Raw genomic sequence first — 18,708 nt, 5'->3', positions numbered from 1 at the left:
GCAGTGGAGGATTTGGTTGTAGGAAAATGTCTGAATTCCAAATCTGCTGTCATCCAAAGGGATAAGAGGAGGGCAATTTGCTACATTTCATGTATCTATACAGTACCATGAAAAAAGCTAGAGATCACCACTCATTTATTTCATTTCCAGTCAAGATGGCTATTGAGTACAAGTAATTTTTGTAGTGCCAAGAGAAAGCAGAAAATTACATAGAAGCCTCAGCAAATGAATATAATACGAAATATTGCCGTATTAACTGTCCATGCTTTGCCTTTTAATACAGCTTCCATTTTTTCAGGAGACTTGCTTTTAACTTTTCAAAGAAATATATAGGGATATATAAGTTCACTCCAAAGTTCAGTCTTAGATGCTGGTTGCATTTTCGCCATCCAAGTAACCTCAAACACTTTTAGTAAAGATGTTGAGGTCTGAGCTCAGGGGTATTTAGTCTATGGACAGCAGCTTTTTTTTGTTGTTGTTTGATTTGCAAATTTTCTTCTTTTCTGATCTCTTTTCTTCTTAATGGCTACACATCCTTTCGGACCCATAGTGTTGTTTCTCCTTGCTTTTGAAAATGAAAGCTAACCACTGTTCATTCAACTGTAATTATTGTGGGGCTCTGCCAGGTTGCTAGGAGTCACATTTTCTCTACACATTTCAACTGTTTTTCACTTATTTTCGTTTTACTTTCCCCTTCCTTATGCAAGTTGATTATCTGCTAAGAAGTAAAAAAAAAACTGTACTTTTTGTCTGTTTTGACAAGAAATGAAACAAGAGTAGTCTGTTTTGCACTGATTCTTGTGGTCAGACTTTTGCACTTTTATGTCTGGATTTCTGGACCTGCATTCATAAATCTTCACAGTAGAAATGCTAATCTATGAGTTGTTCCTGTCAGAGGAAACTGATGCAAGATCACCGCACCTATTCTAAAGCTTTGTGAACAGTGTCCCTGCTTAGCAGTTTTTCAGTGCAGACAGGAAAACACAGCAGTTAAGGGAGACTTACACTGATCAGGCATAACATTATAACCACCTCCTTGTTTCTATGTTCATTGTCCATTTTATCAAATGGTATCCATTTACTTTATAGGTGCACTTTGTATTTCTTTGTATTCTTTGTATTCAGTTACAGCCTGTAGTCCATCTGTTTCTCTGCATACACTGTTCTTCAGTGGTCAGGACCCCCATGGACCCTCACAGAACAAGTAGTAATAGCAGTGCTGCTGGAATCACCAACAAAAAATATTCAGCCAACAGCGTCCTGTGGGCAGCGTCCTGTGACTACTGATGAAGGACTAGAGGATGACCAACACAAACAGTTCAGCAACAAATGAGCTATCATCTCTGACTTTACATCTACAAAGTGGACTGACAGGGTAGGAGTGGACAGTGAGTAGACACATTGTTTAAAAACTCCAGCAGCACTGCTGTGTCTGATCCCCTTGTACCAGCACAACACACACTAACACACCACCACCACCACATCAGTGTTACTGCAGTGCTGAGTATGATCCACCACCCAAATAGTACCTGCTCTGTGAGGGTCCATGGGGTAAAAGGGGGCTAACAAAGTATCAGAGAAACAGATGGACTACAGTCTGCAGAACTAGAAAGTGCACCTATATAGTAAGTGGAGCTGATAAAATGGACATTGAGTGTAGAAACAAGGAGGTGGTCATAACGTTATGTCTGAGTGGTGTATAGTAATGATGCCTTTTACTAGACAATGGTAACTTTGATTACAGCGCCCTCTCCTGCCAGTGAAATTATTTCAAACGTAGAATGTGACATAGAAGAACTGCAATGCTGATGCCTCACTCTGATTAAAAAACAGATTCAGTTCAATACACCGACCAGACTTTTGTGTTTCATGCATGTCTGCAGTCTGACAATCTCAGCAATCTAATAAAGTGGTGAATGGCTTTTAATGCTTGATTTAAAACACAAAGGTAATAATTATTTCTTATGAGCAGCGAGGTCTAAATAAAAAATATAACATTATAGCTTTAGTTCTATAGTCAGTTTTCAGACCTACTGCCTCTTGAAAAAGATAAAAGCCAGAGGTGTTTCACGAACATTCCATGCATTTATGTACAATCTAATGTGGCTTCTGACGCTGGAACGGCTTTATAGACTGGTAGTAGGAAGACACTTTCGGTAGGCTTATCGAAGGCAGTGGTCCATACTTGATCATCGCGGCTAGAGTTGCAGGTCAGGGTAGAAATAATAAATTATAATTTAAAAGAGAAACTGTAAAATCAATTATTTCATAGTTCAAATACTCTCAAGACTTTGGGTTCAAACAAGCAGAATGTAACCCAAAACATCCTGTTACCATGTGTTTCTTTGCTTTTAGTGTTTAAAAGTTCTTCATAGTTGTATCTCTATGACGTCCTCATGGTTCCTTTTTGTAGTGACTTTCTTATACTGTTACAAGTCATTGGCTCAGAGGGCACTGAATGAGCCTGTGGGGTGCTATTGAGTCCACCAGGCCAAACTGCAGAGGTCTAAGTCACTTTCTCAAAATCTCAGGCCTTCAGTAGTTGTGAAAGAGTTGCTTTGTGCTCAGTAGAAGCGTTTGCGTCTGCTCTCGTTCCAGTGGCTGTAGACCACAAGTCCTACAACGATGAGGAGAAAAAGTCCAAGCATGGAGAAGAGGACGGTGAAGAAGATGGCAATGCCGCTCATCCCTTCCCCTTCATAGTAGTCTGAGGGAGAGAAAAAAGGGTTTGTTTGCATTTTCACAAACTAGACAATCTTGAAGAGCAGTTTCAGGGATGTACCTAGGAACTAAAGACTGAAAGAGTTTCTTACTTGTCCGTATGTCTCTGTTTATTTTCAAGGGTAATTCCATCATTAAGATCACAGCCATTCAAAGTGGAGATATACAGTATGTCCCAAAAGTGAGTACATCCTTCACATTTCTGCAAATATTTTATTATATTTTTTCATGGGACAACACTATAGAAATGGAACTTGGATAAAACTTAAATTAGTCAGTGTACAGCTTGTATAGCAGTACTCAACACACAGCCATGTCTAAATAGCTTGCAACACAAGTGAGTCTACCTCACAGTGAATATGTCCAAATTGTGCCCAATTGAGTCGTTGCCCGTTGATGTCATCATGGAGGAGTGGAAGAGGATTCCTGTAACAACCTGTGCAACTCTGGTGAATTCCATGCCCAAGAGGGTTCAGGCAGTGCTAGATAATAATGGTGGTCACACAAAATATTGACACTTTGAGCACAATTTGGACATGTTTACTATGAGTTGGACTCCCTTGTTTTGCCAGCTATTTAGACATTAATGGGTGTGTGTTGAGTTATTTTCAGAGGACAGTAAATCTGCACTGCTATACAAGCTGTACACTGACTACGTGAAGTTATATCCAAGTTCCATTTCTATAGTATTGTCCCATGAAAAAGATATAATAAAATATTTGCAGAAATGTGAACACACACACAAATTTCAGCTATTTCCTTACGTAGGCTTATTCCTTTCTTATTTTCCTAGAGACCTATTTAAATCACAGTCCCTCTTTCTATAGTGCTGTAAACACAGAAGACAGTGTGGACTGGATAGATGGTGGTTTGCATTTTACTTACTTTGCCCTTGTTTCTCATTGATGTGTTGCATCATTAAGACTAAGTGACCCTTATTAGTCCCACAACGGGAGAAATTTACCTCTGCATTTAACCCATCCGTGAAGTGAAACACCACATACACACTAGTAAGCACGCGCACACACACACTAGGGAACAGTGAGCACACTTGCCCATCGGTGGGCAGCCCTATCCGCAGCGCCCGGGTAACAGTTGGGGGATTAGATGACTTGCTCAAGGACACCTCAGTCATGTACTGTCGGCTCTGGGGTTCGATCTGGGGATCGAACCGGCGACCTTCCAGTCACAGGGCTGGTTCCCTAACCTCTAGCCCATGACTGCCCCATGTTATGTAATTTTCCAACCACTGTTACACAAAACCTTACATCAGCTACTTAGTTATATGTGCTCAGTAGTGCTCCATGATATGAACATACAGTCTCCTCTGAAATTACTGAATGGCAAGGCCAGTACTTTTGTTTTTGGTATACACTGAAGGCATTTGGATTTGAGAACAAAAGATTATTATGAAATGATGGATCCAAATTTCAGCATCTATTTCCTGATATTTACATCTAGGTATGTTAAGCAATTTAGAAAATGACACCTTAAAAATAACAAACATTTAATAATTAGTTGCATTTCCCTTACTTGTAATAACTCTATGCATTTCTCCATACATTATCAGACAGAATGTTTCTATAGACTTCTGAATTCATTTTACATCATCAGTAAAAATGAGTCAGCCCATTCCAGAAGCAGCCATGTGAGGCCAAGCCATGACACTACATTATTTTTTTTCTGTTTTCAAACTATTCTTCGATGATGTTCTACAAATAGATGCCTACATCCCTGCCCTGTGGAGGTTGCTGGTGATGTCACTGACGGTTTTTAGGTGTTTATTCATTGCTCTCACAGTGTTTCCATCACCAACTGCTGTTGCTTTCTTTAGCAGACCGGTTCAATGTCTGGATGTTAGTATACCAATGGTTTCTTTCATTTTCAGGACATTCCAAATTGTTGTTTTGGCCATGCCCAATGTTTGTGCAATGGCTCTGGCTGATTTTCCCTTTTTTCCTAGCTTCAATATGGCTTGCTTGTCGCTCATAGACAGCTCTCTGGTGTTTATGTTGGTTTATCCTTTTTTAAGAGCAAATGCAGTTTTCACAGGTGAAAACCCAGGGCTCAAAGCAAGAGTAGACATTTAGAGCTAGTTACTGTTTCAGAACAATCAATCAATGTAACAGTTCAGTCAAAAGGTGCCATACTTTAAATTCTTTAACACATCTAGATGCTAATATTAATAAATAAAAGCAGGGATTTTGATCTATTGTTTCATTTATCTTTTGATCTCAAAGTCAAATATCTTCAGTGTATATCAAAAGGATTGGCCTTGCTGTTTCAATACTTTCAGAGGAAACTGTAGTGTCATTTTTGCTAAAGCTAAGGAACACTGCAGTGATGATGAGTTGATAAATTACAATTAAAAGAGCTTAAACTGTATTTTGTAGGAGATATCAAAAACATTAGGCCTTTGTTTTCACTAATTTTATTTTCTTTTTAGTTTGATGCTGATTGCTCGTGTTATTTGATATCAAGCCAAGGCATGGCAGTATATTTGTATAATTCTTATTGATTTGAACAGTTGCTACTGGTGGTCTTACTTATGTCTACATAATAAAAAAAAAGTCTCTCTTGTGCCTTGTGCAATAGAGAAATGCTGATATTTCTAGTTTTTACATTTTATGAATCTTAGAAATAAAAACATGCAAAATTTGTGTTAAATAATGTCTTACTCCTGTGTAGCTCCATATTGTCTACACTTGGAATTGTGACCTCTTCTTCATCCTCTTCCTCCTGTTTACTCCGCAGCACTGTCAGCTGGTACAACTTCAAAGAAATGAGGTCGTGGTTGTCTGCCAAAAATAATGTGTATTAAATGCAGATTTGTTTCTAAATGCAGAAAAGTGCAGTATAATGGTTTTCCATCTGAAGAAGAGACTACAGAGATTTTTTCTAAATGGATATTACCTGAAAGGTCTCCAGTGATGGCAGATGCACCGAAATAGTAGCCCATAGGCAGCCGCACACCTGGTATGTCCAGGCAGTCCCTCCACTCATGCTGACCATCGATATCAATCATAACCTGCAGCAAGCAGTAATATAGTAAACCACTCATGTTGCATACTAAGCTAATACAGCAATGTGAAGCTTAGCATATACAAGGGCCTGATCGATTTTTGAGGTCGATACAGATTTTACTTGTGTAAAATTGAAGGTATGCCGTTACTATAGTAGTTAAACAGGCTAAATACAACACTGGTTTCTTTTTACTCCTTGGATCCACACACAATTCCCACCCATCAACACAAAGCACACCTGTAGAATCTACTGTGACCAGCAGAATTCAATTAGTTTGCCAGCATTAACAAATATTTGTCATGACTTCACTTTCTAGTGATGATTTAGGCTATCTATTAAGATTAATGGCTTGCTTTGTTATTTTGATATAGATAATAAAAGTATGGCATCATGCCAACATGGCTTGAGAGAAGATCAAAATACTTAATATAGCTCAACAGAGCACACACAATGCAGCTATATTCAAAGCTAAAACAACAAATTTACAAGATATTAATAACAGTGAATACATAATTATCAGCTGACTTATCTCAGGGTGGCTGTGCTTGCTTTCAGGAACCAAACTGAAAGATCTAAGCATAAGGAGAGGGTTACACTACTGTTCCCCCGGCAAAGTATTAATTTATTGTACTTGGTGAATTATGATAACATATCATTATATTTCTCTTATTCAGAGAGACCTTTTGACTAATCATTGTTATGCAAGCACTGTCCAAATACTTGTTCTTTTAGCTGTGGTGTTTGGCCAGAGCAAACATCATACTCCCTTGTCTTTTGTTTTTTTCAGGGAGGATTGTAAAGCCTATAAAACAGGTCACTAATAGTGCTCCATGACACGGTCCTATGCAGACCTGCACCTATAACTGATAAACTAAGAAGAATTATTTAATTTCCACTGGGTGGTCCCATGATCTAGAAATGCTAGATCATGCCAATCAAATCTGCGCATTACGTTGAGCACTGAGACTCTAGTGAGTGGCGCACACACAGGGGAGGGACGAGACGAGGCATAGCAGTTGGAGAAGAAAGTGAGCCAGATTATTTTACATGGTGTGCTCTAAAGAGAAAGCTGACAAATACTGCTGAAATATTACTGAAATGTACTTTATTTGACTGGACATTCAGTACTACTACTTCAGTATACAGTATATGGCACTGAATCATCACGCAAGTTCCCTACCTTTGCTTGAGGAAATTTTCTTTGACTGGACCTGAATTTTCCTTAAAGACTTCTACTATAAAGACTTAGCACTCAATTCATACCAAGAAGAGTGTCTTTGCTGTGCTGTTTATCTTTGTAAAGAGCTCCCAGAAGTTTTTTTTTTTATGGAACCATCACTACCAGGCAAATTTCGTCTCTACAGCAGCATTTAAGGCGAAACAGAAAGTTTGAATAAAAAGCCAACTTAAGCCTCGTCTAGTTAGCTTCATGACCTGCACACAAGTTGATGCAGTTGACTAGTATTACATAAATCTGCAGGATGAGGATGGTTCATCCAAAGTATTACTTTACCTGGCTCTATCAGTTCAACTCTTTATACATACTGCTTTTATATACCTGTCCAGGAGGAACACTAATCCTGCACCCAACATTACCCGCTATGCATGTAAAAATTCCATGTTTGGAAAGTGCATGCTGATTCTCATTTTACCACCTTTTTTTTTTTTGTCTGGACATTGTGGTTCTCCCCTTGGCACTAAAAGCAGCTAGCATAGGTCAAACCCTGCAGTTTTCCAAATGGTGTTTCTCAGATGTCATTGCTAAAACAATTATTATTTTATCATGTTTTATATAAATTTATATAAAAACCTGTAAGTAGGGGCTTATCAATTTAATGCTGATTATAGGTAATACCCATGAAATCTCTAAATAAAATGTATTGTTTATTTGCATTTTGTAAGCATAAGCATTCTGCGCTTCGATCTGTGATCTGAAACTCCAGTTCTGTTTTTATTCCATTGCAAAGTTGATTTACAGATGTCAAAGCAACTGATTTTGAACTCACCAAAACTTTTGCTTCAAAAATTTCCCACAAAGAAAATGAAGAGGGCAAAAAAGATTCACTAAATAGTAAAGACAACAAAGTTTTTTCTTGTAGCCTATGTGACAAAGCCTGTTAACACCCCAACATTTCATAAAAAGACTCACAGCTAAAATTGTACAAAGAAGGTGCTCTATGCACTGTGAGATATAATTTGAGGCTCTGCTTCAGTGTAGAGCTCTGAACATTTAAAGGAGCAAACTAACTAACCATGAGCAACCTTGAGTTATGACGTGCAAGAACCGGTGTTAATGTGTGCATATTGAAAACTTGCCTTGCACTTTGATGTGACTTTTTAAAACTTGTACTTAGTGAAAAGGCCTTAAACAGTTCTGCCTGTATTTCTTACTCATATCATCAGTGGCACAGCCATCTTAGGGTTTGCCCTAACATCAGGAGATTGTGATTTCAAATTTTACCATTATCAGAACTTGAAAATAAAATCTAAAATGATCAGTATGATGCAGATAAAACCAGAGGTCATCAATATTGATCAACATCATAACACTGTTCTTTCTGTTTGAACTACTAGGGTGCCACCACTTTAAAGAACAGAACGGTATCATGAACTGAATTATTATAACCATGATCCAGCATCACAGACATAAATCAACTGATATCACAGATATCACAAATATAAAAAATTATCACAGTGCGACATCAACACCGCTATATCAGTATGATGGTTTCTGACAATACAGGCACTGTTAACTGAATATTTTTTGGGATAGGATACTAATCTCAACCATGTATTGACACTGAGCCAGAAATGATGAAAATCTTGTCTGAGTGCCAGTCACACTACCACATCAGTGTCACTGTTGTACTAAAAATGGTCCACCACCCAAATACTATCTGGTCAGCAATGATCAATAGTGGTCCCTTTCCATTGGAGGATGCAGCAGAGGGCAACAGTTAGTAGCTGTATACCTACAAAGTGAGATTATATAGTGGGTGTACTTGATAAAACGTTTTTTTTTTACATATTCTACAAGTTACATATTCTCCTGCTGTGCTTACCGTTAGTCTGCGACGGACATATCTGATGAAGAGGAAGGTGTCGTGCTTCAGGTTGCGCACCATAGCATTGCAGCCTCCTATCTCCGTGGGCCTGCCGTCTCGCTCGTGGTCATAGGTGATAGACCCGTTCCCCACCATCGCCAACACGTAAGGGAAGATCCTCTGATACAGCAAATGAGAGGAGTGAATTAAAACAGTATTTCTTGTGTAAAGTGTCTTAAGAAAATTAGTTCTGAGTGGTTCTGAGCTGTAAATGTATTTTGCAGGACAAGTGTTCCTGTGATTTTTGGTATTAGGATGGTTCAGTGTGGCTGAGAAACTGGGCTATACTTAGTTACATCATGAAAATTACAAATACTGAATCACTGAATGTATCATGCATATTATGCATATATATATATATATATATATATATATACACACACACACACACACACACACACACACACACACTCATAACTAAAACACATTGCTATTGCATCTAGAAATATGTTAAAAAGAAAAGGGTTAAAGGGGAATTCAGAGTGATCTGATTTGAAATGCTCCATTCTAGAGAAACTTGTCTAGCTATATATTTCTAGAAAATAAAACATTTAAGAAGTAGAGTGTTGACAGTTGTAATTGTGTATATGTTTACAACAAAAAAAACAGCAACATGCAATTAAGGATAGTATGTTGTGAGTGGGTACCTGAGTGCGAGGGGTGTACCTTTTCTTCTGGGCCTAGCTCCACGAAGAAGCAAAGAAAAATAGGAAAGAAAGACATCACTCAAGAGACAGACAGACATACATACATACATACATACATACGTGTGTGTGTACTTTTTACTATTATTTTACTATTGTTTGTAGTGCTATTCTTATATTTTCTATTTTTTCCGTATTTTTTTATTCTAAGATTATATTAAGATTATATTTGGTGAATGGAGGAACAGCAAAGTAAAGTTTCTGCTGTGCATATGACAATAAAACTCTTGAATCTTGAATATATATGTAATCATTTTTACAAAATCCTATTGAATTCAATGACTCTTTAACAATATGATACTGAAGCATCCTTGCATGCTGTTGAGAAAACTAAAAGTGGTCCAGAATTTTGTATTAAGCCAAACATAAATTGCGTTCTTTTTTACTATTATTAACTTTTAATCAACCAGATGCTATGTAGACTAATGCCTGGCACACAGTATACTTCTATTTAAGAACGTCTTCTAGTTCAGGAGCAATGCACCGATTGTTTCATATGAAATGCAGTGTTGACCTCATGAAAGATTCAAAGAGGTTATCAAAATACCCACATAGTGCAAATTTACACTAGCACTCCTGTGGGATTTACAGTGTTGTCTTAGTGGAAAGCTAGCCGTTATGTAGCTTGCCCCAAATACGTTTAATTCTACTTAGTAGTTTACAATTTACTTAATCTTTGTCAGCACTGTAAAAACTAAAGTAATCTTATCTAGCTACGTATAGGAACATATTGTATTGCATTTATACTGTATTTATGTCTGCATCTTTTTTCTAGGTGTTGGCATTGTCTTTTGTTTCTAGCAATAGGTAAGCTCAAGGACAATTTCTACTCTAACCTATTTGTACTACCTATGATACATTTTCTGAGTAGACAACAAAGTACTTTTGTAAAGAGCTGTGAATAAACATGAATGGTAATGTAAATGGAAAAACTAGCCTTTGGTGTAACAATTTCAATACAGGATCAAAATAAAAAAAAATGTTTGTGTTGTATACACTACATATGTCACACCCCATCAGTGGTCTACAAATTATGTATGCAGAAATAATTCTACAAAATAATTTTGGACTATCAGCTATTTTTACAATCTTCTGGGTCCAATTGCTTTTTAGTCCTACTTTTTATAGTTATATTCCTGAGGCCTATAAGAGGAATGGAATTAAGTGGTTTTAGGAAAGTTAAGTTGGAGCTAAAACACTTGGACAGAAATTTAAAGAAAATAGATTTGCTTGAGGCAAACCAATATTTTATTTTTTCTGGGTCCAGTTTCTAAACACATTTTGAATGCTGAACTGAATCTTGGCATTACGCTATGCTATGATTTTGTTATTAAAATGAAAAAGTCTGTGTCTGAATAAAAACACATGCATTGCTATGGATCGCTCTGTAAAACCTGAAATAGTAGTTTAAAAGTCAGATGTTGGGGCGGATTTTGAAGGAGTTTTTCTGACTATGTCTCAAATGCAAAAATCAATATTATACTGGTGAAAACAATGATTATAATAGAAAACTCACATGCTTAACAATTAACATGCTTGCAATCATGAGATTCATGGGAGTCTGAAGCACAACCTTAAAAAACATTGTGCAATTGTATCAAACCTGAAAATGTGTGTATTGTTACACCCAAACTGATTCATAAGCCGAATCTGAAAGCGTGTGGTATTTTGTTCTGTTTACATCTTTGATGATGGAAAGACAACCAGGGACAAATTTCTGAAACCTATAAAATGTTTGAGGAATATCTGTTTGGATTTCAGAAATGTTGTAGTTTGGGTCAAGCATTGCAGAGAATATAAGACAAATTTAGTGGAGTCATACCTCTATATGCTTTTCCTCATTAGGGTAAGTATCTACAAACACTCCCAACCCAGTGAAGAAATCCTTATTTCCAAACACCGGACCTGTAAGAATATCAATCCAACAGAAGTAATGAAACTATTATTACTCCAGTATACAGGGTTCAATTGTATATCACTTTAAACAATGATTCTTCAATATTCTGCAGTACAGGCATTTGTTCTGTACAGAACAATTTGAACACATAAATATTTCTTCTTTTTGGTGGAAAATGAGTCGTACGTAGTTCTTTAAAGGACTCTTTTAAAAATGGTTCTGTATAGCACCAAAAGGGTTCCACTACTATTACATCAGAAGTCAAAAAACCTTTTCTCAAACCCTATTTGCTAAGAGTGGAAGGCTTTAGCAGTTTTACCTTTCTGCATACGTTCTTTTGTGTACCACACTGCCAGGCCATCCCCATTCAGGTTCTTCTTGCCTTGACCATGGATTTTAAAGTGCACTTGCAGCTCCCAGTCTTTCAGGTGGCATGGCTACATGCGTACACATGTACAGACACATACACACACACACACACATACACACACACACACACACACGTGTGTGAAGTGGAATTCTTCAGAATGACCGGACATGTTCGCACATGACAAACTTGAAACTTGAACTTGAAAAGATTTACAAGTGTGGAATTAAATTAGTCTGAACAAAACATCTATAAAATGTATTTACCTTGTTGTCAAAGTTTAAGAGGTTTCACCGGTCTCTTAATTCAGACTACTGTATGAATGTTTCTTAAAGATGAGTTTAAATATACTGTTGTTCTAATGATCAGCAAATTCTGCAAAGCAGTGGTATGCAACTAATGCTGTAGAACAGGCCTCTTACTCAAGGCCTGAAGGGCCATACAGTTGCATGGCTTTTCTCAATTTCAACAGACCTGAACGAACTCATTGGGTAAGATCACAATTGACAAGTATTCATTCCTAGCAAAGGCTATGATCGCTACCCTGTGCTGTAATTTTATAACATAAGTTTTATAAATAATGTATCTTGGTATTACAGTATCAGATGTTATACCATTTAAGTTAATTATTCCTGAGTACTGTTACTCTATACTAAAAAATATCTAACAACCCTGTTTTTCATTGGATGATTTGGATAATCCTCTCTTCCAATTAAAGTTGGTAAAAAAAACAAAAAACAAAAAAACCACAAAGAAAGTGAATTTCCAGAAAGTACACTTATTATATATTATTTTTTTACAGATTCTAAGCTGTTCTTTTAAAACAGTCTGAAAAAGTAAATGCCATATATTACAGTTAATGGTCAGGTCCTATCAGGTCTATGAGTAAAGAACACAAAATAGAATAAAAAAAACAAACCACTTAGCAACGTGGACACTGATACTATGAGAATTATGTCATGGATATATGGATAGGATGTCTGTGATCTATTGTACATAATTTAAAAATATCTATAAAAATACTATATATACACACATCAATGTTCATTCCATATACATCAATGTTCATTGTACATACATCATTGTTCATTCCACATATATAATTCAGTCACTGAGATGTAAACAAAATTATTTATAGTGGTTTAATGTGAAATGATTCAGTGTAGAGAAACCTACCAACTCTGACTTTCTTTACAGTGGCGGTGACAGGAACCAGAGGAGCGGTGTCTACTATGGATATTTTATTCACTATCCAAAACCACCAGTGAACTTACATTTGCCTTCTAAGTTTTTTATATATAATGCTGATAATGGCTTGCATGTATGGATCCACCATGAATGGGTTTAAAAAAATACATCTGAGGCCAAAATCTTATCAAAAAACTATTATAAAACAATATCTCAGACCTCCTACAGAGTACTGATAACCATTTCATGTGATAACTTTCTGGGAAAGAGCTTTTAGAGACATTAAACTAGACAAACATCTTAACTAGACAAAATGTCCTAAATACTGTCCTAACTTTAAGACAACCCCAGAGGAGTCCAAAGGTCTGTTTTAACCATCTGTTTCCATTGTTTTATGCAGTGACAGGCAGCATAGTTCACCATAACTAGCATAATGATGTTACTTTCATCTGCACTGAAAACGATGCCTTGACTTCTGAGTTTAATTTTCCTAACATAATTTTAAAAACCCCAGACACTGCAGACACAATCTCCGACGTCCCCTCTTATTACTTTCGAGAGTTAACATTGATGAAAACTCGTCAGATAAAATATCACAGTGTTGGTGGTGAATAATGAGGAGACAGAGCTGAACGTGATGCTGTTTATCAGGAGGAATAAGGTTAGCGGCTAAAGCGTTTAGGAAACTACAACTGGTGAATGATGACACTCAGATAGATGAACTCCAAGTTTATGTTTGTTTGTTTGATCTTTTTAGCCACATTAATAATGGTAGCTAATGTTAGCTGTCTGGATAGCTAACTTGATTATTCTGATTACATGTTTACGATTCTGCTGTGCATATAGATCACTGTAGTCATGTGTCATTCTGTAGTCCTCATTATGCCCATATTAGGAACTCCGGGTCCAAGCTTCATTTCTCTATGGCCAGACTGAATATGGAAAAGTCGTCTCTATCACACCCTGTATTAAATAAAAAAATGTTCAGAACCTGATATGTTTTGTTCTCACGAATACCACTGGATCCTTCGAATTATGAGGTCATAAAGAGCTATAATACTAATATTGCTACATGGGAGCTAAAGCTACTACGCATCAATTTAATGTCACTAGCTAATCGACACTAAGTCAGGCTGTGGCAGTGCTCTGGTGAGCTGTGCTACTTTATTGAAATGTCCTACTGTAGTGCATATTTACAGGTAAACCTGTAAATAAAAGCTCTAGGTGGGATATTTTGATAAGCTAAAACACCTTATCAAAAATAGCAATTAGTCGTGTTAAAACTACGAGGCTGAATTTAGCTTCTTTTTTGAATATTCCCATCCCACCTTAAATAGTGCAGCAGCTGTGACTAGCTATCACAAACATTAGCAAACGAGACAAAATACCGACCTGTTAGTTCAGTGAAATATCAAAAATAATTTAAGGTCACTCAGCTGTTAAGCAGAAATAGTAAAACCTCTTCACTTCAGGACTTTCAACCCTCCATGAAGCTGAAGTCAGCTTCTTTTTGCCAGCTGCTTGTTTGAATTTTCCCATTAAACCGTAAATGGCACAGCGGTTCAGAATGTGACTGCTGCACCATTTAATGTAGAACGGGAAAAGTCTAACAAAAAGCTGGCGAATGTCCTGAGAAAAATGTTGTCAGCATTAAAATAATAAGTAGGCTATTCTGAGAGCCTCAATCAGTTTTAGCGAGCCTGCAGTGATATTAAGCTGAGTTTGTACTGGATTAGCCTGAGTGCAGGTATGTTTGTAGAGCTTTTCAATCAAGCTAAAAGGAAAGATCTATTATGTTATAGTGAGCATCAGATGAAGAACAGAGGACTGCAGTGAAACCTGCTGATTTTATTCTGACTCCAATGATGTGAATTCAGTGTACAGTAGCATTAGCTCATATGTAGCAATATTCATATTTAAACTTTTTAATGGCCTTGTAATCCAGAGGATTCAGTGGCATTGGACAGAAGAATGTTCATAGAACAAAACATGTTGGCTTGTGAACATTTTTATTTAACACAGGGTGCGATAAAGGCGAATTTTCGAAAAAACTCTATTGATTCTGGCGATAGAGAAATGAAGCTTAGACCCGGAGTTCCTAATATGGGCATAAAAGCATGGCACCGACTACAAAATGACGACAGAGCTGCTTTATGAGGAGCCTGGCCACTTCCTATTCCCCCATTATATTAAAACAGGACTACTAATCAGCAGAGGGCGCCCGCAGGTGTGTCCTCAATGAATGGGAGTAACTGGCACTCAACATCTAAAAACGAGAAGTTAAAATAGTCTCTAATCACTCACCCTGAACATTTCTTTCATTTTAGAAAGTAGAAGTATTTCACTAAAAAAAAAAAAACAAAGAAACCTACATATTTCCTTTTTTCTACAGCATTGTGACAGCAGTGTTAAAATGTTTTATAATATTCAGTGTTCAGGAAATGACTACATTCTTTTTCATTAAAATGTTTAAGCATTTACAAACTATGATTTTGCTCAAATGCTCCATATCAACCCATTCATTTTGGACTTACCCAGGAGCTCCCTCTAGTGTTTGAGAAAACCACACTGCAGAGTGGAAATTCTCCTCTCTACAAGTTCTCTAGCATGTATACCAAATGAGTCACTTCCTCTGTTGTCCTCTCACCATCAGACAGACCGTGCAGCCTTTTGACACCATATTGTAGTTCATCCTCAATGGGCTGTTGTCATCGACTCCTGATCCGACCTCACCCTAGGCAACTCTGTGCAGGCTCGGAACACTGTGGACTGCACACTATCATGTATGGATCATGTTCTGCATGTAGTATTGCTGTTCTTGCTGTAGTTTCATCTTCACTTGGCTGTACTGACAGTTGCAAACAACACGCTGCCTCAGAACAGTCAGGTAGACATCGTCCAACCTTAACTGGATGTTCTTTGCACTGTGGCTAACAAAGTTCTGAGAGTTTCTACAAGCCAGACAGCATGTATTTCCAAGGTGGCTGCATACAGTGCTTCACCACATTGGACCCTGACGATGGCCACGACTTTTGCCCTTCGAGCCTTAGGTTAGACCACCTCTGTAAGGCACTGGTTTGAGTTTATGTGGACTTTGGATAAGATTCTGAACTTAAGAACTGTTGTTTTAGCTTCTGGCCTAAATTAAGTCGTACCTGAACTTGTCATGGTGACTAAACAAATAAGATTTAAGACTTAAAGGTTTTGCAATGCGGCCCCAGGTTCCCATCACTACTGCTGTGAACAATTCTGACTTCGGAACTATGTTTCTCTAGAATGGAGCATTTCACATCAGACCACTCTGAATGACTTTCCTTAGCCATTTAATTAGTCAGAACTTTTGAGAAATCGGTGAAATTCCCCTTTAATGGCCATGCAGTACTCACCATACGGCTCCACACTGCCCCCTGCTTGCTTTGCATGTCGGGAGTTAGGCGCACCTGATCAGTGGTTACCATGGCATCACCCATCAGCTCCCAGTGAGAAGAGCCAGAGACACCGATAGCTGACAGAAAAGAAGGACAACACACATATAACGGTGATTAATGCATTTCTGGGAGTGGCCATCAAAAGGTCTGCATGGTTTTAGTTCTTCTCGTATGCTAATATTTCAGAGTGAGAACGCCTACTATAATCAGAGGTATTAGACAAATGTAACACTGGAATCAGCCTAATCTTTACAGAAAATAAAGATCTATGGTAACACTGTAACGTTAAACTATAGTTAGCTAAAACCGTTGTATAATCTCATATTTGTCCCCTCCTATAATATTCCTACAGTATTTTAGTGATTATGTAGCGAACTACAGCATGTGTCTGAATTTATTATAAGAACCTTACAAGAAACCTGCACACATTTGTGTAGTGTTACTGTAACTTACAGGCTATAAAGGCTAACGTTAAAGGGCTAAAATGTATTAATTTCTCATCAGCCTAACGTTCGTTTCAGCTGCAGCAGCTGCTAAAGCAAAATGACCCGATGATAATAATGCGTTATAATAGGCTATAACACTAAAACACAATACATGCTTAAATTATGTAATAAATCTCATTGTGCTGACTGACACAATTTGGTGTTGCATGCACATTGAGACACTAGTTAGCAGCTACGGGACACAGCCTACCTTGGTACGGCTTCGTTAATGAATATTCTCTCTTTAAAAACTCTTCCATTTCATGCCCATCGTCGGATAAAGAGGAATGTAAATAAGCAATAAACATCAGATACGTTGCTACCATCATTCGGGCCATTTTGCGCAGATTTACTACCAAACCCGTTCACTCGCCCCTCTGTGTTTTCAGTGATAAGGCAAGGCGGCGGCCATCGTAACGCTAGTGCACGCCCCCAGGAGCAGACGATTGGCTGATGCAAATACATGGCGCATTTTGATTGGCTAAAATGCTACTCGATCAAATCGGTGGGCTATCAAACGTCCAGCTGCTCTAGTGGCCGCTGAAATCAAACTTTGACCCGTTTTGGCCATCCAAGCTCTCACATAAATGTCTGTTGTGTACAATAAAATGTAAAAGAAACGTTATTCACTGGTTACGTTAAATGATCTTGATAATGAATGAACAGTGACTGAAATGTACAGTTTTGGAGGTTCATACAAAGCCCATAATGTGAGTTCGTAAGTAAATACTGTTCTTTTGGGGAATGTACAGCCAGGCTGGCAAGGACGATTTCGAAAGCTGATAAGAAAATGTGAGCTTACTTTAAGTTCTTAATTTTTCTCCTTGATCAAGCTCAATAAACCGCTAACTTCCGGGATGAATTATGTAAGCAAGACCAAGGGACTGTCCAACAAATTTTAGATTTAAAAGATCCGTGTCAACAAGCGAGCAATTATGCGACAGTGGAGGACTGGCGTCCACAAAACATTTCAGCGAAGGAATGCTGGACCAGGACCAGATTCAGAATGTTAAACCAGTTTTTGAGCACATGTATTTATAAAATACTGTGAATACAGGACCAGGTCTACATTTAATCCATGTATCCATCAGTATATATGTTCAGAAACTGCTCCTATATCCGCAGTGGTGGACCCATATATAAAATATTACTCCAATAAAAATAGAAGTCCTTACTCTAGACCTCAACTTGAGTAAAAGTACAACAGTATTTGCCTTCAAATGTGCTTAAGTATCAAAAGTAAAAGTACTAAAAGATTCATTATGGCTCTGATGTCCTGTTATCATTTTTATAAAAAGACTCGCTTCATGAACTTTTTTAGGTGAAAATACTCCAGTGTCTCTCTTGGTAAACCAGTCTTTTAATTCTTTTAATAAAGAATGTCATTAATTAGTCTAACACTGATCTGTTAAAATTATAATAAGCACAAAACACTGAAGGCAAACAGTTTCCATCAGGGAGAACCGAGTGGCTCTGAAATCACTTTTACAAACAAGCAAATTTTCAGTTTAAGATTTATTTGTAAATTAGTTACAAGTTGAATAAAACTTTAAACTTTAAACTCAGGATCACAAATAAGTTTTCCTTTACTATATTGATCTGTAGGTCTCTGTTCATAAACATAAACTAACCGAAACTAATTTACTATAAAATGAAAGTGTTTGTATAAATTCAGAAAAAAAGAAACATGTCAGTCACGACTGCATATGTGTACATATTTCTATATTATGGTCTATTTACACAAAGTTAGGTTAGTTCCATCATTTAGGTAGATGTATGTGCTCCCAAAT

General features: G+C 37.3%; 1 protein-coding gene across 1 annotated transcript; it reads right to left on the bottom strand.

Moving 5' to 3' along the window:
• Positions 1–1,905: 1,905 nt before the first annotated feature.
• On the bottom strand, positions 1,906–17,348 carry lman2la (lectin, mannose-binding 2-like a). Its single transcript, XM_017714105.2, has 9 exons — positions 17,130–17,348; positions 16,392–16,510; positions 11,770–11,887; positions 11,376–11,458; positions 9,497–9,529; positions 8,808–8,969; positions 5,635–5,749; positions 5,400–5,519; positions 1,906–2,707 (listed from the first exon to the last, which is right to left on the bottom strand). The coding sequence occupies exons 1-9, from the start codon at positions 17,254–17,256 to the stop codon at positions 2,565–2,567; spliced, it is 1,020 nt and encodes a 339-aa protein (XP_017569594.1). The 5' UTR covers positions 17,257–17,348; the 3' UTR covers positions 1,906–2,564.
• Positions 17,349–18,708: the final 1,360 nt, after the last annotated feature.

This window comes from Pygocentrus nattereri, chromosome 23 (genome assembly GCF_015220715.1).
Source record: "Pygocentrus nattereri isolate fPygNat1 chromosome 23, fPygNat1.pri, whole genome shotgun sequence".
NCBI lineage: Eukaryota > Metazoa > Chordata > Actinopteri > Characiformes > Serrasalmidae > Pygocentrus > Pygocentrus nattereri.
Note: the sequence above shows the minus strand (reverse complement) of the source record. Positions and strands in the feature narration are given on the sequence as shown.

What these genes read in the sequence shown, in the direction of transcription:
- lman2la (XM_017714105.2), bottom strand. Translation starts at nt 17,256, where the DNA reads ATGGCCCGAATGATGGTAGCAACGTATCTGATGTTTATTGCTTATTTA. An exon ending in ATTAACGAAGCCGTACCAAG is followed by an intron (nt 16,511 to 17,129) that starts GTAGGCTGTGTC and finishes CTTTTCTGTCAG; the next exon opens with CTATCGGTGTCTCTGGCTCT. An exon ending in CATCACTGGAGACCTTTCAG is followed by an intron (nt 5,520 to 5,634) that starts GTAATATCCATT and finishes TATTTTTGGCAG; the next exon opens with ACAACCACGACCTCATTTCT.